Consider the following 18,331-nt stretch of genomic DNA (forward strand, 5'->3'; position numbering starts at 1 on the left):
TCTTTGTAAATGGATAGCTAGACAATGATGGATCATAGGGAAGGTCTTAGACAAGTGCAGAAGACAGAAACAAAAAAACCAGCTGGGACTATCTGGAAACAGAAAAATTAAATTCCATCTTACCGGAGGGAAAAGCAGCCAGCCTGCCATTTCTCCTCCTCTCCCTTTGCACAGTTCTTCAGTAGGTAGGTGTGAGAAAGGTGCCTTAAAGTGAAAACAAAAGATACCAGCTACACATAGAACTCTCCTTCCAATGCAGCGCCAGTTTCATGAGGCTTCTGGGCAGCCAGCACTTGCCTCACTTTTGCAGGTGTCACGATTGTTACCAACAGAAGCAGATCAGAGGGCTTGCCTGCCTGGCAGCAGGTCTCCCTCCATGCACACATGCCGATGTGCACACACACAGCTGCTCACAAATGTACTCCCAAGGCCAGCCTGCAGCCCTGCTCCTTGGTTAGGGCACACTTGTGGCCTGCCATTACAGAATCAATTTCACTGCTTTTCCAACTCCAAAATCCTGTCTCTTTCCTCCTGAGCAGGGTGAGATGGGCTCATACGCAACAGGGAGCCCAACTGCTGCTACTCATCCAGCTTCAAATTACCAAACGTTCATTGCCCTAAATGCCTCCCATCAAACTCAGGAGGTTCTCCAACCCTGGGTATTCACATTTTTCTTCCCATTTTTCAAGAGCTATGGATTTTATTTTTTTTTTTTAATTTCTTTTTTTTTCATTGTTATTAAAACTAAGGTTTGTGTATTGGCACACGGCCCTTCCAAAGCCATTTACTCTTGCGGTCTATTTAATCAGAGTTCTACTTCAAAACACAAAGGACCCATGATTTGGGGTGCTAACGTCTGTGCAAGCACTGGGACAAACGCACAGCTGATCAGGGCTTTTACAAGTGCACGCAGAGTCAATAATTTGGTTCAAGGATACGATGTCTAGTTAACACAGTACAAGTTAGCTAAAAGGAAACTTTCACCCTCCCCACATATAACAAAGAACTGTGATTTCTATTAGTGCATTTCATACCATACATGCTGATTACTAGGCTGTGCTTCATTGTTAGCAGAGATTACAGCTGGGATAAGCTGCAGCTTTTTCCTAATTGCTATTATGATGACTGAATTTTTGTTTTGTGTCAAGCATTATTCACACATTATACTCAAAAATTTGATCCCTCCACGACGCATTATTGATTCCATGCAGGCAACCACGCTGCCGCCAATGTGAAGAATTAATTTGGGCTATTCTACTTGATTTGCATTGCTCCATCATAGCAGAACACAACTCTATAGGGAAACACAAATTGAAAAGGAAGATTTAACAAAATATGGAAAAGGCTGCCGTCCTTTAAGAGATGAGCCTTAAGAAGGGGGGGGAGGAAAGCAAAAAATAACAAAGCCCAGCACAACACGTGTGGTCCAGTAAGAAATAAGGTCAGCCAGCCAAATTCATCTTAGTCAGAGGAAGGTTACAAGAGTAGCCCTACGCCTCTAATAAAGTAAACTAGCTTGCTTCAACTTGTATTGCCAAAGAAAACAAGCGAACACCTCTGAGAGCGACACTGCTTCAAAGCCTTTGAAACCCTGTTAGCTCCATTTGTTTTCCCAGCATAAGCAATGCTCAACCACTTAGCGTGTCTTTTATCCGCAGTCCAGTCAACTGCAAAGCTGATCTAGAAGATGTGTAACAGATGCTTCACATCTACCTCTTTTTTTCAGAGCTCCCTGCGTTAACAAAGGGACTTACGAGCTCTGAACTGAAATCAAGAGAGGGATTTTATGTGTTTTGACCTGCAGATTATTTCACAGTTTTAGGATGCCAACTTCACTGAGCAGAATCCCTTCAGAAGGGCAAGAGAACTTACGTGTGGGTGCTGAGACCCCACACTGAGTCAACATTTGATCAGAATCCGCTTAAAGAGGACACTGACAACGACGCACTTCTGCTTGGTCACGAATGTTGGGTGTGTAACATCCAAGCCCACAGACATTTTGTCCGTTGTCCCAAGCACTTCACACCTGAATGAGACAAAAATCCACATTCCATCCCAGAAACAAGACTCAAACTCTACGCACGTCAGCACACTGCATTATTTTACAAATCAAAGGTGTCAGGAGATGAAGGACCTCAAAATGCCAGACGCAAAGCATAGTATTTCCCCTTAGTATTTCTTGGGGTGCCGTGTGGGAAGAGAGAAGAGCTTCAGTCCAAGACTGGTTAAAAGTGAGTGCTTCCATTACGGTCAAATCTTCTTTTCTGACTGTGGTCCAGTGCAGGATTAATTTGGCTTTGAAACACCAAAAAATAGATAGGTGTTGGGGAAAAGAAATTATGTTGCGCCAACCTAGCAACAGGGAAGCTTTCCGCACTGCTCACAATGCACAATTACAGGAAAGCAAGAGACTTTGAATTGCAAGTTATTTTCCTCAAATATTTCTAAAAGTAATACATACATTCGAGTAAAATCCACTGTACTGCCAGAACATTCCATTTTCTCCAAGCACTTTGGATCCCTGTGAAAAGCTGCTTCCTGTCCACAGCCTGCAAGTATTCACTGTTTTCTCCTACTTCCAAGTAAACTTGCTGGTTACTTTTATTTTCTAACCACAGAAAGAGAATTCTACGAAAATAAAAGCAGAGAATCCAGCAACAGAGCCATCAGCACAGCCCTTCGCTCACTTACAAAGGTGAGATGGAGCAAGGAGATGATGGCTACAGCAGTGTGCTGGGCGCTACGATGCAGCTCTTGCCTTCGCTACACGAAGTGGCACTGCCAGCATGGGATTCCATTGGGATGGATGGCTACGGATGGCTCCCACTGCTTCAATCTTTCTTTGCTTGCAGTGTGCAAGTTATCAGGGAATTTTCAAACTGCAACATAGCAGATCCTCATTGAGAAGTTGCGATGGAACTTACTGCATCTGTCCCGGGCACAGCAGGTGAGCGGGCAGCCGGGTTCGGTACCACTGAGCACTGCCTGCCAGCATCAACACACGGCCCTCAGCCACCAGCAGCGAGGGCTGCTCCTAACAGAGCGAGTGTCTGCAAAGTCCTCAATTAAGTCAGGTCCTACTTCCGTTCATTCATTCAATCACCTCCTAGCAAACCTCCATTTAGAGCCGGCAAGAAGGCACCGCTTTTCTGCCGGAGCAGCTCATTAGCTTATCATCAGCACAGTTACAGCCACGGAGAAAAGCTGCAAGAAATACATATTAAGGGTGTACATTAAGGAGACCCAAATGACACGCAAAGGGAAGGAAAACATCTCAACATCAGGTTTACATTGAGAGCTGTTAAAATAAACGCGCTAAAATGGATGTATCAGAGGGAGTTCGAGGAGGAAAATTCTAAACAGACGTAACAATAAAAATAAAAACGAAGCCGCTTCTGCACACAGAGCTCGGGGTAAACCCTCGGGTCCCGCCGACAGGAGCTGACACGCGTGGGCACGCAGTTCCCGGCCGCGTCCCGGCGCCGCTCGCCCACCTACCGTCGTCCTGCTCCAGCACCATCATCGCGGGGCTGCGCTCGGGCAGCGCGGACCTCCGGAGCGGGAGAGTCCTCGTGCGGCGCGGGGCTCCGACAGCCTCCCGTCCGGCGTTTAACACGGATGGCGCTCCGGCAGAGCGGCGCTCGGGGGGGTAAAGCGCTCTGCGGGATCGACTGCGGGCTCACCTACTTCTGCGCCGCAGAACTGCGAGGAACTAAAACTGCAATTCAGAAAGAAGGACGATCGGAGCGGTTCCTCCGGCTCTCACCTCGTCAACGGCTCAATTTACAGCGCATAACCTATTTTAATGCGATCGCTTCTGACGGCCCGTAACCCCGGCCGCCGCAACGAGCCGGCATGCAGCTTTATGAAGCGTCTCCCTCTGGCTTCGGGCTGAACCCACCGCCCGTCACCCCGGCAGGCCGGCCCGCGGCCCCGAGCGCAGCGGGGAAGGCGGGCGCCCGCCCCCGGCGGCGGGATGCGGCGCGGCAGCGCCCCCTGCAGGACGCACCGCGCGCCTCGGCCCGGCCCGGCGCCTCCCGGAGAGCGGCCCGCGGGGCTCGGGGCCGCCGCTCCCCTCGGCGGAGCGCAGCGCAGCGCGCGGGCTCGCCGGAGAGCGAGTGGAGGCGGTACCCGGCGGCAGCCCGCTGCTCGCTACTGTCTCGCTCCGCAGACTGTAGCTCCACTTTCGCTAGGTCGCAATTACGGTGGATGTATCAGCTCGCAGGTCCGCCCCACCTGTCAGAGATGCCATCGCCGACCGAACGCAAAGCAACAAGTGCGGATCCTGCGCTTCGCAACAGCCCTCATCCGTACCGCACTCGCACAACTGCGGGGTCAGCAGCTCCGCTGCCACCAGCCACACCGCCTCGGTCAGCCTTTGATACAGAAAGCACTATATTCCTATTTTAACTTTTTTCCCTTTGCAACCCGTACAATGCGCTCCAGGCTCAGGCTGCATCTCTGCAGTACTATTGCTAGTCAGATCCCTTATTACCAGCTGAGGTGGCATTTCCTTCCCTTTCATTCCAAACACTTGATTCCCAACAACCCAATAAGTATCACAGCCCAAAAAGAAGGAGGGTTCACTCAAAGATTAAGGCTAATAGTTGAAAGCATTGGGCACAAGCTAACAAGAACTTGGGCTGTTCTACATTCGAAGCGTCTTAATACTTCTGAAGTTACGACCGGCCTTCAGCAGAGATCTGTGAACTCCAAAAATGTTCCACCATTGTCTACGTAGGTTTCAATCCCATCGCCTTAAAAGAGGACACGCTGGTTCTACAACACATGGCACATTTACACTCACATTGTTGGGTAATGGCAAAAAAAGGGGCAGTTTTCTGATAAAAATAAAGTTAGCCACTGCCTTCTGCAGCTGAGTTCTGTGGCAGAGCGAACTGACGGGAGGAATGCAGACAGCGGTATGCTGATGCAGTGTAGATCCCATAGGTGTTCATCCCTTGCTGCTTCATAGCATCACAGAAGCTGCACTACTCCCTTTGAAAATGGTTATTTCTAAGTGCTTTCTCTGCTTACTCATTTAACACACCAACAATAAAAAAGTTTCCTAACCCCCAACGCGTTTGTACCGCAATTAAAGCCAACGACAATTAACACAATCTGTCGGAATTAATCACGATGCCTCATGTCAGTTTACTTTTTTAAGCAGAAATCTGGGCTTTGCAATCAAAACATTTATGTATTTGAGGAGTATCTTAACTCTCATTATCCCGAGCTCCCTCAATGAGGTGCGTAGGCTGGCTTGCCCGTAGCAAACCCAGCAGCGATGAACACAAGGGAAGCGACTGCAACACAAACCTAGGGGAAGCTTTTTTTGCTCTCCACCTTTCTGTTCTTTCCCCAGCTCTCTCCCCCCAGCTCATATTTTGGGACGATGTTTGCCAAACGGTAAGGCTGTAGTTTCTAATATCGAGTCATGCTGTCTCAGTCAGGTTACACCATGTCACTTCCAACACACGGAGCGACATTACCTCCCTGACACAACTTGACACGATGTCACGACACATCGAGTCCGAAACATTATTATTGCTGTTATTTTTTCAGCCTGTCCCTTCGCCCCCAGTGATAACTGTGAAGATCACAGCAAGGTGTTAGTACCTCCACTGCCTCCCCTGGCACCAAGGTAGGCTTTCACTCACGAAGCTGTACAGTGGCTGTCAGACCCCACGGATGATGTGGCTGTCACATGAGGGCTTGCACGGCTCCAAAAGCACTGCTACAATGGGACCCAGAGGCTGGGTGAGTGGGCAGCTGCCCCTGAGCCCCAGCACAGCTTGCTGCACAGCCCTGGGAGCGCAGCATGCTGCAGACCCCACCAACAAGTCGGCCAGCATTCTTGTAATGCACCAGCATGGTGGGGAAACCATCTCCGACAGCCTGCACTCTCCACAGCGACAGCTGTGAACCCCACCTTGCTGGTAAGGAACACATAAGAAACACCCCCCAAAACCCCACATGGCAAACCCCTCTCCAAACCAAGGGGAGCAACTGGATGCTGGCCACAGCAGCAGGATTTTTAGGTGGCAGAAATCAGACTGCTCTGTGATAAGACATAGAGCCGGTTATGGGAGTAATGCAGATCCCCTTTTAACACCCACAGATGGGCACACAGAGCCCATTTGAATCAAGTGGGAAGAAATGCAATACGGCAAAATGAGCTCTTCATAAAGAGTTTCTCCTCTCCACTTCATCTCCTACTTGTTTCCCTAGCACTTTTAGAAGTGAGCGCCCTTTCTCCTGGAGCACAACTGCCTGGCCAACAGCACAGAAGGTTTCTGAGTGCTGCCACCCCACATTCCTTCCTTCAGAGGTTTGCTGCCCAATGCACTCCCTTCAGGCGCACCCTGCACTTATTTCCTCTTTAGCTCTGCTACCGTTACCCCCTTCCATGCAGCTGCTCGCGAGGACTTCTGGAAGGAGGCTGGCTGCTGAGAACTGTCTGGATAATCAGCAGACTTGCTTTCGTCTCCTCACAGCGCCAACCCCGAGCTCCTCGTGTTTTAATGAGCGCGTTAGGAGCACCGTTAGGAGCCCCTGCAGAACTCCCCGCTCCCTGCAGCCCACCTGTACCCCCGCAGCGCCCGGCAGGCGCGAAAACAGCTGGCACGAAGGCATCGCCCCGCTCACTGTTAGGCTTAGGGGACAGTGACGGATGCGAGCCTTCCCCCTCCCCCAACACTCCGCGCAACATGCGAGCAAAACTTGCATCGCTCCGTTCTGAGCGGGGTGATCCCCGAGAGGCAAGCTCCGCTCCGCAGCCGCAAGGAATTATCCCGGCCTCTGCCGTCGCTTCCCCCTTTTACCTTCCGCCCGGGGCGGTTGGACCAGAGGGTCCTTCGGCGCTCTGCCGGGCCGGGGAAGTTCGCTCCCTCTTCTGCTCCACGCACGCGTTCGGCTGCAGCGCCGCGGCCGTACACGGAAGGCTCCGAGGGACGGCCGCAGCGGCTCCCGGGGCCGGGCGGTGCGGGGCCGCGGCTAGGGAAGCGCTGGAGCCCCGCGGCCCCTCCCCGGTTGCCGGCGGCTCCGCGGCGGGCGTGTTCGAACCTCACCGCGGCAGAGGCTCCGCGTCCAAAGGAGAGCGGAGAACAGGAGAGAGGGAAACCCGCGGAAGAACCGCGCGCGAAGGCGCTCCCGCCCGCCTCCCCGTACTCACTTTTGCCGAGTTGGAGCCCCGCACCCGGCGCACAGCCGCTTCCCGGCCGGGCGGGGACGCTCCGGGGCCAGCGGGGCCGGGACGCGCCGCAGCCGGCGAACCCCCGGCGGGGAGCGGCCGCCGCGGGGCCCTTCGTGAGGCTGCGGGACGGCCCGCTCCCTCCCGCCTCCCTCCCCGCGGCCCGGCCCACCTACCGTCCTCCTTGTCCAGCACCATCGTCCCGGGCGCCGGGGGCGGCCGTCGCCGCTCCGGCTGGCTGGGGAGCTCCGGGGCGGCTCCGGGCTGGGCTGCGGAGCTCGGGCGGCGGGCGCTGCCCCGGGACGAGCGCTGGGAGCGGCCAGAGAGGCGGGCCGGCGCGGCTCGGCGGCCAGCTTAGGTGCGGGGCCGGCGGGGCTCGGTGCGGAGCTCGGTGCGGGGCACCGCGGCCCGGCTCCGTCCTCCCGCAACCCGCGCTGTCAGAAATCGCCGCGGTGCGGTCGCAGACGGCGGCTCGCAACCTCTCCCCGCTTCGCTGCTGCGGCTGCGAGAGCTTTCCCGGCTTCTAAAGTGCTTTTCTCTCGATTTCACTCTAAATCTAAAATTATATTCAAAGGCGGGGGGGGGGGAGGGAGGAAAGCTGCGAACCTATCACGGAAAGCAGAGGCACTTGCCGCCTGCCTCCCGCCCGCTCGCTCTCTCTCAATTTATGTGCTCTGCGCTCTCTCCTACTGCTGAATAAATGCACACATTTCCCAGGGACCCTCAGATTCCCCTGTTAATTAAATCAATTCATTATGCTCAGATCTGATTAGCAGCCCCTTCCCCCCCTCTTTGAATCAATTATTCAATACACAAACATAATTGCCTGTGCCAGAGGTGTCTAAGTATTAGCTTATTTAACTCCAAGGACACTAATTACCCCTAGGGCAAGGGAACTTTTCTCATTAATTCTGACAAAACACAAAAGCACAGTTAAAGTGTGTGTGTATATACGTGTGTGAGAGAGAAAATGGGGGAGCGCCCAGCCGGGGAAGGAGGCATTCCTCTAACGCACGTGTTACTATACAAATAAGCTCTATTTTCTTTCTACCTTTTGCATCAGACCGTTTCCCACATCTCCTTCCACCAAAATAATCTCTTTTAAAGTAGGGAGCGGATCTGCATCGCAATGGTGGCAGCCAGACCCCAACGGCACCAAGTACATAGGAGTGATGGGCAGCAAAGCAGGATTCGCAAATAGTTTTGTTTATCAAAGCAGAAAACTGCGCGGCAGACAATCTTCTGTACTTTAGAAACCAGTGAAAGAAATGGCCCTCTGCTGCAGCCGGTAAGATGATACATAATCTAGTATGTACTGGGAACGGTTCTGAATTGTTTACCATTTGAATTAATGTCAGTGCCCACTATTAATGTACTTGCTTCCTACATTTACCATAATGGGCTTGATTTCCATTAGCCGAAGCTGGAATGCTAAAAAGAGCCTGGGCAAGACTGATGCAGACTGAGATCGACCATCGCTACAGCATCTGAGACACATGGCTTCTGGCTTGCACGTTACCCAAATTTTACCTCTGCATGACCCTCCTTTCAATTAAAAGAAAAGGGGAGTGGGGTGGGGAAGAAAAAGGAATAGTAATTGATTCCCCCAGATTAGGTTTTTTACTTTGTAAAGACCTATATTGTTCATGTCCTCAACGTGCGCAGAAGTATTGAAGATTTTCTTTTTGTTTCCTTAGGCAATGCATGAGCCAATCCATTAATCCATTTGGCTTTATATATCAGGAAACTGATATTAGCTCAGCTCATCTATTTGGTTTTATTCCCACCCCATTCCCTCCCCCAAAAAGCTGCCTTTTTTTGTACCTTGTTCAGGCTGGTCCCCTTTCAGAGGAGACAGAGCATGTTTGGTAGGTTTCAGAGGAGAAAATGCTGCGTGTCTCCTCTTGGGAACCTCCCCAGTTCCCCATCGTCACATTCCCCCCCGTCAAGACAGCTGTGATTACACTTGCTCAGTTGGCAGCCCTCCCCACTCACGCAAAGCACACCTTGTACACTGAGAACCCAGGTGGGGCCGTGGGCAGCCAGCACACAGAGCTGCTGTTCTCCCTGCAAACAGCACCAAAAAGCTCAGCAAACAAACTGGCTCTGCACTGTGAGCACAAATAGGTCTGGGGACATAAAGTTGTGTTTCATTAACACAGTACCTCTGTCTGTAATGCACACGTATAAGGACAAAAATGCCTACAACTTCCTAACACAACAAACCCCATTTCCAGTCTGTGGTACACACGGCACCCCCAAGAACTCTAACTCAATGAACCCATTTTTATTTTCCCTCCCAACAAAGCATTGTGTATCAGCATGTTTCTGTCTGTACCCAAGGTCCCTGAGCCCATTCCTTTGCTCCCACGGCCAAAGAGTTTGGACGCAAAGCCACAGCCTCAGGATCTCAGTGTGCAGCTGTAGAGCCCTATTCTGAGCTTTGCTTACAGCTTCACCTAAGCACAGACCTACCGAGCAGCAGGTATTTGTCTGTGTGCACTGGAGCTCAAGGTCACTGTTGGGATGCCAAGGGTGAAACGGGAAGAAACTGAAGGAACAGATGTTGACTTCGGTACCATTCTTAAGAAGTGATGTTCACACTTGAATTGAGAGAGATGTGGTCACTGGAGATGAAAAAGAAAGAGGCAGAGGGGAAAAGCGAGAGGCAAATTTGCACATGTGCACGCGCATGAGGGAGCGTCACACAAGGGAAGAAAAATAATGCAAAAGAATGACAAAGCCTACATCATTCCATTCCCAAACAAACGTTCTGCAGTTTGCTGTAATCCTAACACTATATCTACATGGATTTGGGGTTTTAGCCTTAACATGGGATGACTCCCCGTATAAAGGCCCTCACTTCAGGTAGATGACTTTTTTAGTGTGGCAAAGCACTATTCCAAATGGTTTTCCATTGGATCTGTTCAGTGAGTCCTTTCAAACAAGTGAGCAGCTCTGAGTAATTTCCAAGCCTCCTTCACCCAGTGGGATGGAAATGCCATACAAAGAACTTTACCACGCTTCCATTTATTAGCCCCATGACAGCACACAGATGAGCAGCAGGTTACAGTGCTTACAGACAACGGGTGCCACAGGGAGCAACTGAGAACACTGACCCAGGTCAGTGGCAGAAATGGGATCCAGCCTCAGCAGCCACATCTCCAGCCTTTGCAGCACAGTGTCCAGGCAGAGCTCCAGCAGGGGAGGACCATGCCTGCAGCCACTGAGGTACCAGGTATCACTAACATTGCCCACCCCATTACTGTACACTCTGTCCAGGCAGCACTGTGCTCAGTACTGCAGAAATGCAGATAAAAGAGCAGCTGTTCTCCGCCCAGGAGAGCTTTTGCTCTAGTACAAATTCCCGGTACTCATGGTGTGGGAGGAAAGAGGCCACAGGAAGGAAAAACATCCACGTGCTGAAGCAAGGATAGGGCTCGGAACTCTGGCTCTCACTGTCTAGCTAGTCTTCCTTTCATTTTGCTAGTCCTGAGCACAAGCAAAAGAAAATCAAGTTTCTTAAGAACAACGTGCAGCCCTTATTAAATTGCAAAGGAAGCCTGCAATATACTTAAGTCAAGCCTTCAGCAGACCCGTGAGGTTTCATATTATCCTATGCTTGAATGAGGCAGATGACTGGAGCAAAAACCAGCTAATGACATAAAAGCATTCTTCTACTTTCAGTCTCTCTTAATTAAGGAGTTGGTTAATGTTTCAGTGTTGGGAATTATAAAGCTTCATCGGGGAGGTTAATATGTTTTTTTTTATTTTATCTTTCAGCTGACAGGAGGAAGAAAAACCAAAAACAAAAAAGAAAAGAGGGTGATTAAGCCACGTGGCAGTCAGAACCCCACACGGAGGGCAGGATCAGGCCGTACCAAAGCCTACAGCCGCACACGGTGAATTTAGCAGCTATTACTGAAGTCAGATTTCTGAGCAGATGAGATTTGTCTGCTGGTTTAGACACATGGATTATATTGCTTGAAACTACCCAAATAAGCAAAACAACTTACACAGCTCCATACTGAATTAGCCCTCTTAGTCATTACCCATTTCAGAATCACACCTAGCCTGCGAGTGTCAGAAGAGACTGACCACAGTTCTGACCTTACACTGCAATTCAACAGTTCGTGGGAAGGAAGAGAATCACAAGAGCTCTGAAAAGTTATGTTCACAGAGAACATGGGCTGCAGTTCAAAAGACCACTTAAACATATCTGCAGACTTCAGTTATGTCAACTCCTGCTTGACTAACTGAACTTCTGTGCATGTACATCATAAAAACAAACCAGATTCAATTCTGATAATGTTCTGCATGAAAATAATGTTAAATGTTTTTGCAAATATGAGGTACTAAAAAAAAAAAAAAGAAATAATACTGTGTTAAAAACACAGCAATTCCTTTGATAGAGTAAAAACAGCAAAGCTTCAGAAACACAACATCTAGCGAACGAGCTCTCTACCATGGTGATATAAGGCTAACACTTTAAGTCATTAGGCTTTACAACCTGTAGCAATCTTCAAAAGAAACTTACAGCTGATAAATTAGTTATTTAGAAGTTTTGCTGCTGTTCCCCATAGGACAGACATTAAAAAAAAAAAAAAAAAAAAAAAGTATTTCTGAAAAACAGAAGCAGTAAGACCTAAATTTTTGGTCTGCTTCCTGGTTTCACATGTAAATCCTGCCTTCCCACAACAGGTTGGTAGCAATGAACTCCATAACATTTCTTTCTACAGGAGAATCCACAATGTTTGAGTGGGTATAAACCACTGGAGGATCAGGTTGGGTGTGACACTTTGCAGACCCATCAGCATCTCCCCAGCATCCGTACAGCTGGAGACAAGGACAGGTCTATGACCCAAGTGGATGGCTTCAGAAGAAGCCCAAACTAGGAGCTAGGACAGGCTAGCTTCCCCCAGGCCTCAGGGAAAGCATGCTTACAGGAGATGGATCTTTTCCAAAATAAGCCTCCTTAGTCTTACCATGGATGAAGCTTTCCTTTTCATGTTCTTCCACCTGCATGGTGAATCAGTTCTCAATGCCGATGTAAAGTTTCAGTTCAAACTGAAGTTAGGCAGAAGTTTGGGATTGCACCTTTAGCCCAACCTCCCTGAACAAGTCCACACATGGATTTTGGCTCTGCCACCTCTTCGCATAGCAGCCTGAACGCTTTCCAGAGTCTAATGTATGAGAGAATGGATCATTCAGAAACAAAACACCACCGAGATATGAGTACGTTGGGGCAACAGTGCTTGTGTAATGTTTCTCACTTTCATCTGGATGGATAACCAACATCCCTGAATGCTCTTCTCTGTCTTAAAGTTCATTGCTTCTGTAATGTTTTCTGGCAAGTGGCTCTGCGTTTTTTCCTAACCTCAGAGGGTGTGGTAGATAGACAAGAAAGACAAATCTGGCCTCCACGTGTCTGCCTCAGTTGTTTTATGGAGGAATCCAGTGGGACAGCATCTAATTCTGGAGTGACACATGGAGCTCACGGGCATGTTGCCACATCCACTGTTGTGATCAGAGCTCATTGCTCCCAGCCTGATGTCAAGCGGAGACTAATCGAATGTGAGATGGGTGAACAGAGGCAGAGCTATGGAGCTGACTCCTCCTAGCCTGTTGCTGTTGGTTTTAGTTCACCCTGCAGCACTACATGTGGTCCCAGTCACAGAACTAGACCATAACACGTCCAAAAATCCCAGCAACTTTCTTTAAAAAAGATGCATTCTTCCCTCACTGCCTTGCTACTGAAGAGACCAGCAGGACTGACACAGAAAGTCAGAGGTAGAAATACATTAATTGAACAGATACAGTGCAGTGTCAGGCTCTTGTTGCTTTGTGATGACAATATTCTAAGACGCTGCAGTGCCACCTGTGTTTTGTGGTTCCCTCTGTCTCTACTTGGCATAGGTGACATTTGCCAGGTCTTCATAGTGTCATTCCAACAACATGTCATCTAAAACACTGATTCTGTAGGAAAGAAGCTGCTTGCACAGTAGTGGTAGGTGCACACAAAGTATACAGCATGAGTGCTGAACACTCAACAGAGGAATTCCAGCTATTCCCAGCTCACACAGCCAGGGAGGGACTGCTGCATTGGACTGTTTTGCACGTGCTTCCACCAGCATCCAGCTCAGTCTGAATCTAATGGTGATAATCTTGACCTGTTAATGTATGAGAGGAAAAAAAGCAGCCACAAAACAATGAGAGTACTATTTGACTACTCTCTTCTAAAATTAAAAAAAAAAGAAAGAAAGAAATCCAACCTAGGAAATTACATTATTCTTCTTTCCCAATCCAAAGACAGATACAAATTTAATGTAGGTGAAAGTTACTGGAGATCTTCTGATAAAAGTAGGCAGGTAGAGCTTCTAATGAAGGCATACACTATAGTGCACATCTTGCCAATGTTTCTTAATGAATAATATGTGCACTCAGACGAAAATAATATTGATTGAGGTCTGCAGGGAAAGTTCTCCAGGAAAAGAAAATTATTCTAGGAGCAGAGTCCTTTTTGGAAGATTTTGATCTTTTTTCGCTGCAACCTTTCCCCTCCCCTCTCTTTGTGCTACCCAAAGCAACTGACAGCCGAAAAATGAAAAGCCTGCCCTGCATCAAATGTATCTATCAGATACAGAAAGAAATTTATATACCGATACTAAGAATGGCTGCACCATTCTCCTTAGCTGGTAGAGGGCACAGCAGTGTGTAATTAGGACTGGATTACTTTACTCAGAACTGGAGCAGAGAGCAGATGTCGTGCATTAATATTGGCATTTGATTCCAGGCACTTTCTCTGCCATGTTTGCAAAAACAATTTGCTTTCCTACCTTGGATCTTGCCTTGCATTTACTCTTCGGTTGCTGTGACGCAAACAAAAAGCCACCAGCGGCCACATGAAAGTGCACACGGAGGGACAGGTCCAGACAGAGTGAATAGAATTTATGTTTTAATTCGTAACATTAAAAAAAGTCATTTTCTTATTATATTGATTAGATTAATATTCCACTAAATGCCAGCTCAGATACTAGAGGCCACGACATTATAATGCATTTGTTAACATAAGTCAACAGTAAAGACATACCTTATTCTGAATTAATGTCATCAGAGGCCATTTGTATCACACATGAGAGATGCATCTACCTTCTCAAACACAGCCAAGATCTTCCCCACCTGTTTTTCCACACAGAGAACTTCAGTTTTGGTTTATCTTCAGTTCGACATTTAGTGTACACTATCCTTCCAGAGGGCCTGCAATTGAATTTCATGCTGTTAAAAAATACTGGACCACGTCCTGAACTGCAGCCAGCTTGTATTTGATAGCAGCTTTATGGCTGCAGCTGAATTCTGGAGGTTTCTAAAGAGCAAAAGGTAGCCTGCCTTCATTTAAAAGAATTCAGGATGTGTTTGCAATAGCCTATACTACAGCATCACGGAGTAAACAAACACTGGTCAGCACATAACCCAGCAAAGCAGCGGTGGTCAATTCTAGCTTCATCCTTACGGATGCAACCCAAAGAGAATAGCCACTGAAACTCTGCTGCAGTGGTGAGTTTGGCTTCAAGACACCATTTGCTTGGAGTGCACACCAGACTCAGACCTGTAACACCAGCAACACACCTGAAGCATCCATTTGCATGTGTTAACACCTGTTTGTATCACACATGCCATGATTCACGCAGATACTGTCAGAATATCACCAAACTCCTCTATCAGGAGGAATGTAAATCACCTCTACTTCCTCTGTTTCCTCGTCTTCCCAGTGGATAAAGACAGAGATATGTGATTGCAATAATGGGGTCGCAGCTAAGAGACTGGAAGATCTTGAGCTTGTGAACTACTGAGCCACCAAAAAAGCGCTCCTCTTTTTCCATGACATGCAGTAGTGGCAACTCCCCTACTCCTAAAGTGTGTGGATAAACTGACAAATTACCTTGACAAATGAGGAAAAGACTACTGAAACCAGGCAGGCAGGTTCACATTCTTCTGGTCCATCAGCAAGTGGCAGAAGTGAAGGAACTGCTATCCTAAAATGAGAAAATAACTGGAGTGAAATGGTAGTTGTTGCCACAGTTCTCTTTAGGCAGGTGAGAAACTCAGTCTGAGACCTTCAAAGATAACTACAGAAATTATATCATTCTCTCAGTAAGAGCTAGAAAAGCTCCTCGACTCACAGGGAGGTCAAGAAGTGAGAGCCCAGTGGATCATTTGTTGCGTTTTTAATGCTTCATGGCTCAGGGTCAGTCAGAAATCCCTATCTTAAGGTCGGGATGAGGGCAGTCTGGAAAACAATCTTGCTTCTTTCCTGTTACTGACAAGGCCTTGCTCAGGCTCTGCTATTTCTCTCTCTCTCTCTCATAGCAGATCACTGTAGCCCACTCTTGCTCTCTGCATTGTGATTAAATCCACCCTAGGTGCTGACATGCTGCTTCTCTGGGATCATAGCAGACCAGAGGACCTTCCTTCCAGCATTCCGTAGCATTGCAACACAATGCAATTAAAAAAAAAAAAACAAAAAGCTAAAGCTAATACTGGGAAGTAACATTCCTTAGAGTGCCTGTTGATAAGTATTAATACTTATTTTTTAACAGGATCAATGAGACATCATGAGGAGCACAAGTATCAGCAAACCTAGCTGTTAACTAAGCAGTGAGCCCTATTTCTTTGGCTCCAGCCCCTTCCCACTGCAGCAACATGGCTGCGTTTGATGCATGAGGAAAGAGTGATAATCATCTATCTCCTAACCTGCTTAGGAGACAGGTTGACTTAGAAGCTGGAAGCCATAGTTTAGAAGGCCTGCTAATGATTACATCTGTTTCAAATAGACATATTTTGACTATAGTTGCCATACTGAACAGTCACTGGAGTCAAGCAATCACTTAAAAAGGCTGAGATACAACTCTGCAGTATTTTACAATGGAGTTAATAGCTAAGCTTTAGAAGAAAAACTACTGCCATCCAAACACCCAGCGGAAGCACATTCCCTTAACAAACACCACTCATTGCTTACCTATGAACTCACACTACAACACCCTTGCAAATGATCTATAATGCCTTGCATTGCTAGTGTATCGAATTTGCATATTTGCCTCAAATATTTATAAACTAATAGACATAAGCATGCGTTTAAAGGTGACTATCATTACAGACATAGTTTTTGCATACTTTAATTAGTTCAAATAATCACATTTTGCCTTATTAAACATTTTGGGGATAAAATATAGCTTACCATTAGTTCTAAGCACTGGAAAACTGTTAGAAAGGAACAGCACTGCCAAAAAAAAAAGCAAGAGAGAGAACGTGAACATACAAAAACACTTCACAGAAATGTAACTATAAGACCTAACGCCATGGAATGACTAACAATAATGTATGTACTACTTTTAAACAAGAGAGCAATTTTGGATAACTTTCCACCTCTTTGGTACTTCAGATTAGGCCTCATGAGCTGTAACCGTGCAACAGAAGCAGAAAGCAGCAAAAGAGCCCACTACCCCTTTCACATGTTTAAAATAGACCTCAGAAGCAAGGATAACTCCTCATTTCCTTCAGCTGCTTATTTACTGGTGCTTCCCTTCTCATTTAATTAGAGTTAAAAAAAACAACAGCAACAACTGGCCCCGACAGTTTTCCAAAACTCTTTCCCACCAACAACCCCTTTTCTTTTCAGAGGTACTAAGAGGCACCGAGAACAGCTGTGTAGTTTGGAACAAGTTTCTCAGTCAGTCCCCTTTTAAAGCTTTTATATACCTAAGAAGTATAACCCTGCCTGAGAGACAGCGATTAAAGTTTTTAAAGAGTACAGAGATTTTACAGAGAGCAGCATGAAGCTCAGGACCAATTAAATGTCATCTTAAGTACTTAACTGAAGCATTTTTTCATACGCTAGGAATCAGTTAAGTGGAAGGTGCCAAATTAAACCTACATTTTAATTTTTGCCATTGAGTTAATCTCAAGAGATTATGCATTGTATTTCAGGAACGACTTCAGAAAGCTTTCAGTAGGGCAGTCTCTGCTAAGTTGGCTTCAGGAGCTCTGCGGAAGTCTGAGAAAAGAAAACACACATGGGAAATTCAGCATACTCAGGAGAAAATATGTGCAAATAACAAATAAAGTGTTGCAATTAAGCTCAGAATAATGCAGGTGGTATCACATGAGGGGGTCTCAGTTAAGGGAGTCTCAGTCTGTATGAGGACATTAAGTGAGCTTGTTCTGTTTTCAGGCAAGAGCAATAAAATCCAGCTTTTCCTTTCTCCAACACGTGAGTAGTTAATTTGCAGCATGTAATAATATGATACAGTGATCCACACGCCCTTTCTTTGACAATGCTTTTCTCAAGCAAATGTGATTTTGAGAGATTCTGGGGAAAAAGAGGATGCAGTAAAACTCTGGGGACCAAGGCAGGAGGTCTTGCAGCTGGAGCACTAGACGAGAAGTAGGGAGACTTAGAATTTGTTCCAAGTCTGGTACATGTTTTCCATACAATATCTAATAAATCTCTCAGGCAACAAAAGCAAAATGTCAGGTGGCAAACAAAATTTTTCAGACATGTTTAGATGCTCCCAGCAAAAATTTGTACGTGAAAAAAATAGAGGTTTTTCTTAGCAAGATGGACATAAACTAAGAGCATAGTCCTGGCCTAACCTAATTGTAGCCAACCATCCCCACACTCTCCTTGGAAGGGTAATTAGTCTTGGGTTTTATTTTGCTTTTTTTTTCCTCCTTGGTTACATCAATAACTAGAGCGCAACTTCAAGGAGAACTTTTAGTGTGTTCAAGAGAAAGAGAAGGAAAAGTGTGGGCCAGCTTTGCTGATTGCAAGGGAGCAACGTGCAGCTCCTCATACCTGTACACCCACACTACAACCTCACTTGGAAAAGCATGTAAGCTTTTGGCTCAAAGTGTAGCACTGGCCATCTGTTACAGTTGGTGTTACAGCTGGAAAGATTATTGTGGTGAAAATGGGAAAAGAAACAAAGAGGGAACAGAAAACAAACCTATATCCAAAGATCTAGATTCACAGAAAAGACTCCACAGAAGAGGGATCTCCAGAAAGTGATCCTTTTCCATGGCAGTCAGCCCTTAAATGGAGTCTAGGAATTGCCTTCACCTGTGCTCCCACAGCTGACCCAG

General features: G+C 47.3%; 1 protein-coding gene and 1 long non-coding RNA gene across 4 annotated transcripts in view; both read right to left on the reverse strand.

Moving 5' to 3' along the window:
• LMO1 (LIM domain only 1) overlaps window positions 1-7,438 on the reverse strand; it is a 47,588-nt gene extending 40,150 nt beyond the window's left edge. The window contains exon 1 of one of the 3 annotated variants that reach the window (XM_042882072.1): window positions 7,369-7,438. In XM_042882072.1, the coding sequence (XP_042738006.1) occupies window positions 7,369-7,390 (22 nt within the window). In that variant the 5' untranslated portion in view covers window positions 7,391-7,438. Of the gene's footprint in view, window positions 1-6,824; window positions 6,927-7,174; window positions 7,246-7,368 lie in introns of those variants that run through there. The other 2 variants (XM_042882073.1, XM_042882074.1) reach the window with 2 other exon arrangements.
• A 6,878-nt stretch (window positions 7,439-14,316) lies between these two features.
• Window positions 14,317-18,331, reverse strand: part of LOC122185950 — a 16,403-nt gene continuing 12,388 nt past the window's right edge. The window contains exons 4-7 of the long non-coding RNA XR_006181001.1: window positions 17,124-17,243; window positions 16,428-16,469; window positions 15,132-15,225; window positions 14,317-14,449 (exon numbers count right to left, since the gene is read on the reverse strand). This is a non-coding gene — a long non-coding RNA (uncharacterized LOC122185950). The remainder of the gene's footprint in view (window positions 14,450-15,131; window positions 15,226-16,427; window positions 16,470-17,123; window positions 17,244-18,331) is intronic.

This window comes from Lagopus leucura, unplaced genomic scaffold (assembly GCF_019238085.1).
Source record: "Lagopus leucura isolate 7727_CA_CO unplaced genomic scaffold, USGS_WTPT01 Super-Scaffold_100033, whole genome shotgun sequence".
NCBI classification, from domain to species: domain Eukaryota; kingdom Metazoa; phylum Chordata; class Aves; order Galliformes; family Phasianidae; genus Lagopus; species Lagopus leucura.